The 5,720-nt window shown below is 41.1% G+C and overlaps 1 protein-coding gene across 1 annotated transcript; it reads right to left on the minus strand.

Moving 5' to 3' along the window:
• Nucleotides 1-3,158: 3,158 nt before the first annotated feature.
• LOC102850158 (zinc finger protein 623-like) lies at nucleotides 3,159-4,628 on the minus strand. The gene has a single exon (XM_006902438.1). The coding sequence runs from the start codon at nucleotides 4,626-4,628 to the stop codon at nucleotides 3,159-3,161; it is 1,470 nt and encodes a 489-aa protein (XP_006902500.1).
• Nucleotides 4,629-5,720: the final 1,092 nt, after the last annotated feature.

The raw sequence follows: 5,720 nt of genomic DNA on the forward strand, positions 1-5,720 counted from the left end.
ACTCTCTGATGCATAACAGGTGATTGCGAAGACCATGGCCTGTATCAGACGCACCTTAGTCTCCAAAGAGATATCATTGTTCTTCAGCACTTTGAAGAGGTCCCTAACAGCAGACTTTCCCATGACAATGCGCCTTTTGATTTCCTGGCTACTGGTGCCAAGACAGTGTAGCAGGATTTGAAATCAGGGAGTCAGATGCCTCCTACCTTGTTTCTTTTTTTTAAATTTTAATTTTTTATTATTAACTTTAATGAATGTTTTCAGAGACTTTGGGTTCCCATTCATTCATTGTTGCATTTTTCTCCCTGCTAACCCCTCCCTCCCAGTTCACTCTTCTCTTTGAAAAGTAAAAGAAAAATTCTGTTATTGGTATACAATCCACTCCCTCCCCACCCCAGTCCACTCCACTATGCAACCTTCATTCTGGACTCTTGTTATGACCATAATACCTAATCACATATTGCTTTTAAACAGTTCCCTCCCTCATCTGTTTCAATACAGTATACATAATTTATACCATATTTCTCAGTCTTACCCCAACCCTGATGTCAGTCCTGTTGTACAACAGTGGCACTATGCAGTATTTGTCCTTTTGTGACTGAGATATTTCACTTAGTTTAATGTCCCCCAGGGTCACCTATTTTGAATAATATTACATGAGTTCCTTGTTTTCAATGCAGTATAGTATTCCAATGTTTGGATATACCACAGCTTCTCTACCCATTCGTTTGTTGATGGATGCTTAGGTTGTTTCCAACTCTTTGCTATTATGAACAAAGCAGCAATAAACATGGATATGCATATATCTGCCTGGGTGGAAGTTATGGTTTATTTAGTGGTATTCTTAGTAGTGGAATTGCTGGGTCAGATGATATTTTATTTGCCACTTTTTGAGAGAGCGCCATACAGCCTTCCGTAGAGGTTGCACCATTTTACACTTCCACCAACAGTGAATAAGGGTTCCAGTTTCTCCACAACCTCACCAGAATGTGTTGCTTGCTGTTCTGTTAAATTGTGCTAATTTTACTAGGGTGAGATGACATCTCATAATTGTTTTGATCTGCATCTCTCTTAGGGCTAGGGATTTTGAACATTTCTTTACATATTTGTTTGCCATCTGAATGTCTTCTTTGGTGAAGTGTCTGCTCATATCCTCTGCCCATTTTTCAATTGGGTTATTTACCTTTATCTTGTTGTAGTGCTTGAGTATTTTATAAATTCTAGATGTAAGTCCCTTATCTGACATGTCATTACCAAATATTTTTTGCCAATCTGTGGCTTCCCTTTTTACTCTGTTTGGGAAGTTTTTGTATGTACATAGGGATTTTTATTCTTAGAAGGTCCCATTCATCCTTTGTTTTCTCTACTGGTTGTAGATGTTTCAGGATGCTTGGAAGACTGTTTATGTTGTGGATTAGGACTTCTAGAGTTCTTCCAAGCTTTTCTTTAATGAAATGTATAGTCCTTCATTTTAGACCTAGGTTCATGATCCGTTTTGAGTTGGTTTTTGTGCATGGAGTGAGGTGTGGATCTTGCTTGAGTTTTCTACAGATAGTTCTCCAATTTTGCCAGCACCATTTGTTAAAAAGACTGTCATTTCTCCACTTAACTGATTTCATCTCTTTGTAAAAAATCAATTGACCATAGGTAGATGGGCTGATTTCTGGATTCTCTATTCTATTTCATTGATCTATGTGTCTGTCATTATACCAGCACCATGCTGTCTTGACCACCATGGCAATGTAATAGGATTTGAAATCAGGGAGTGAGATGCCTCCAACCTTGTTTCTCTTTTTAAGGGCCTCTTTTCATTCCAAATGAAGTTGAAGATTGCCTTTTCTATTTTGTTGAAGAATGGGATTGATATTTGTATTGAGATTGCATTGAATGTGTAGATCACCTTTGGTAATATTGTCATTTTCACAATATTGATTCTTCCTATCCATGGGCAAGGGATATTCTTTCACTTCTCCATGTCTTTTTTTTTGTTTCTTGAAGTAATGTTTTGTAATTTTCTTTGAATAGATCCTTTGTGCTTCTGGTTAGGTTTACACCCAAGTATTTAATCTTGTGATTAGCTGTTGTGATCAGTATGGTCTTTCTTAGCTCCCTTTCTGTAATCTCTGTCACTGTAAAGAAATCCAATTGATTTTTGTATGTTGATCTTGTCTCCCGCTACTTTACTGAATTGGTCAACTATGTCCAGTTATTTTCTTGCCGAGACTTTAAGGTTTTCTAAGTATACTATAATATCACCTGCATATAAAGATAATTCTACCACCTCTTTGTCAATTTGGATACTTATTTCCTTCTCTTGTCTTATTGCTACCTCTAAGACATCCAATACAATACTATGTGATAGTGGGCATCTATCCCTAGTCCCTGGTCCCAAAAGGAGTGCCTTTTACCTCTCTCCGTTGAGAACAATGTTGGCACTCGGGTTTGTGTATATACATTTTACTATGTTGAGGAAATTCCCTCTATTCCTATCTTTTTGAGTGTTTTAATCAGGAAAATGTGTTTGATTTTGTCAAAGCCTTTTCCGCATCAATTAATAGGATCATGAGGTTCTTGTTCTTTGTTAGTGTGATGAATTACACTGATAATTTTTCTTATGTTGAACCATTCTTGCATACCTGTTATGAATCTCACTTGGTCATGGTGAATTATTTTTTGATATGTCGTTGGATTCTACTGGCCAGGATTTTATTCAGGATTTTTGCATCTGTGTTCATTAGAGATATTGGCTTATAGGGGTTTTTTTTTGGGTTTGTTTTTTAAACACAACATATCATTCTCCAACTGCATTTTTGATAAAACAAAATTTGCCAGGCAATACTTCTAGACAATAGAAGTAGATACATAAATCCACTCTTAAAGGGAGACAACTCAAGAATGACTGCAATTTTGAAGTAAGATACAGACACTTTCTCTCACTCTGTCCCCTCTCCTGCCTTGTCCAGCTCAGAGTCAGCTGCAAGTCACATGGTGCTCTCCAGGACAAGCCTCTGGCTGAAGAGCAGAGCAATTCAGCAATGCTGCACAGTGGTGTCGATGCAGTTACCAGCTGTGCCCCAGGAAGGCCGATGAAGCCAGATCCCAGAAGCCATGTGATGGTTCCCTCGTTTCCAAGCATCATTCATTGAGTTGAAAAAGAATTATTTTTCCAAGTTCTCAGTAAGCTGCCCTGGACATATAGACTCCACATCCAAATGTATGGGCACTTTACTCAAGTCAAATCCTTCTTTGGGAATACCTTGATTGTTTTTAAAGTTCGAGATCAGATGAAAATCTCTCTCATACTGACTGCACTCATAGAGCTCCTTCTCTTCTGCATGAAGTTTCTGATGCTGGATGAAGTTTGACCTCTGAATAAAGCCTTTCCCACAGTGACTGCACACATAGGGCTTCTCCCCGGTGTGAACGACCTGGTGGAGCAGCAGCTTGGAGCTCTGGATGAAGGCTTTCCCGCAGTCCTTACACTCAAAGGGCCTCTCCCCTGAGTGGATCTTCTGATGCTCAGTCAAGTGGGATTTCTGCAAAAAAGCCTTCCCACATTCTTTACACTCGTACACTCTCTCCCCAGTGTGAATTTTCTGATGTCGGATGAGGTATGAACTCAGAAAGAAAGCCTTCCCACATTCATCACACTCAAAGAGCTTCTCTCGGGTGTGAATCCTCTGATGCTGAGTGAAGTTCGAGGTCTGGCTGAAGCGCTTCCCGCATTCCTGACACACGTACGGTCTCTCCCCAGTATGAATTCTCTGATGCTGGATCAGCTTGGAGCTCCGGATAAAGGCTTTGCCACACTCACTGCATTCAAAAGGCCTTTCTCCAGTGTGGATTCTCTGGTGCTCAATGAGGTCTGATCGGTGCCGGAAGGCTTTCCCACACTCTTTACACTCGTACTGCTTCACTTCCGTGTGGATCTGGTAATGGCGGATGAGGCTGGAGCTCCGAATGAAGGACTTGCCACACTCATTACACTCATAGGGCCGCTCTCCCGTGTGGATCCTCTGATGGCGAATGAGCAGAGAGCTCTGACTGAAGCCCTTGCCACATTCCTTGCATTCATAAGGTCTCTCACGGGTGTGAACTCTCTGGTGTTGGGTGAGGTTGGAGCGGTGGCAGAAGCCTTTCCCACACTGAGCACATTTGAAGGGTTTCTCTCTAGTGTGGACTCTCTGATGGTCAGAGAGGCTCGTGTACTGCAGGAACTGTTTCCGGCACACGCTGCACACGTACAGTCTCTCTCCAACATCACCCCTCTGGTGCTCAGCCAGGTGTGAGCTCTGACTGAAGCCTTTCCCACAGGGATCACATTTGGGAAGGTTCTCCCGGCTGTGAGAGAGCTGATGTCTCATCAGATCTGAATGAAAAGTGAAGCTGCTGCCACCAGTGTCACATGGGTGACCCTCCCCTTCTCTGAGTTTTCTCTGAAGTACAAAAAGGTTGGAGTTGAGAACAGGGCTTCTTCCTGACTTGGTGCACATCTGGGCTGTCTCTGCCACCTGTCTGAAAGGTGGCTCCTGAGCAGCGGCATCCCTCAGGCTCTGTCCTGGGCACTCCAGCAGCCCCTCTAGGGGGAACTCAGAGACCTCCTTGGACTCATAGGCCAAGGTCTCCATCACTAAAAGTTGTTCTGATATTGCCGTAGTTGAACTTCCATCCTCAGAAATTCAAGCTTTTGAACCGGCTTCTCATCACCAGTTGCTCTCTTAGAATCTGGAAACAGGTTACACCCATTTTCTTGTCTGTAAATGTCTATAGACTCAGCCTCTCAAAGGTCTCCAGTTTGTTAACTGAAGGAGTTTTTAAGATGGAATAGATCTTGTGTTGAAGACATACTGATCTGAAAACCAGCAACCGTTCCTTTTCCATGAAGCATCTCTCCTGTGCTCCCAGGTCAAGTTAAATCCGTTGTCACCAGCGTCCAGCGGCGAGGGCTGGCGCGGGCCAGGCGTGGCGGGCCAGGGGACCCGAGGGCCAGCTAGGCTTATAGTTTTCTATTTTGGTGGTGTCTTTACCTGACTTTGGTATCACGGGTATGTTTGCTTCATTGAATGAGTCTGTGAAAATGCAATCTTTTTCTATTGTCTGAAATACTTTATGTAGAATTGGTGACAGTTCTTCTCTGAATGCTTGATAAAAGTCCTTTGTAAACCCATCAGGTCCAGGGCTTTTTTTGGATGGAAGTTGTTTTATTACCTTTTCAATTTCTTCTTTTGTAATAGGTCTGTACAGGTATTCAATTTTGGTTCATGTCAGTTTAGGTAGTTTGTGAATTTCTAAGTATTTGTCCCTTTTCTCTAGGTTCACATATTTGTTTGAGCATTGTTTTTCATAGTATTCCATTGTTAACGATTTAATTTTAGTTGGTTCCATTGTGTCATTGCCCATTTCATCACTTATTCAGATTATTTGTGTCTTTTTCTTCTTTTGTTTTGTTAGCTTTGCTAGTGGTTTGTTGATTTTATTGACCTTTTTGAAGAACTATCTCGTGGTTTTGTTGACGGTTTCAATTCTTTTTCTGTTTTCTATTTCATTTATTTCTACCCTAATTTTTTGTTTTGTTTTTGTGTTTTTTATTTTTCAAGGTAACTGCACTTTTATTTATTTATTTTTTTTAAATTTAGGTTGTTTATTTTTCATTTCAATGAACATCTACAGAGATTTTGGGATTCCATTCATTCATTGTTGCACCCTTCTCCCCGCACAAA

Source organism: Elephantulus edwardii, unplaced genomic scaffold (assembly GCF_000299155.1).
Source record: "Elephantulus edwardii isolate Elephantulus edwardi_28Jun2011 unplaced genomic scaffold, EleEdw1.0 scaffold00411, whole genome shotgun sequence".
NCBI classification, from domain to species: domain Eukaryota; kingdom Metazoa; phylum Chordata; class Mammalia; order Macroscelidea; family Macroscelididae; genus Elephantulus; species Elephantulus edwardii.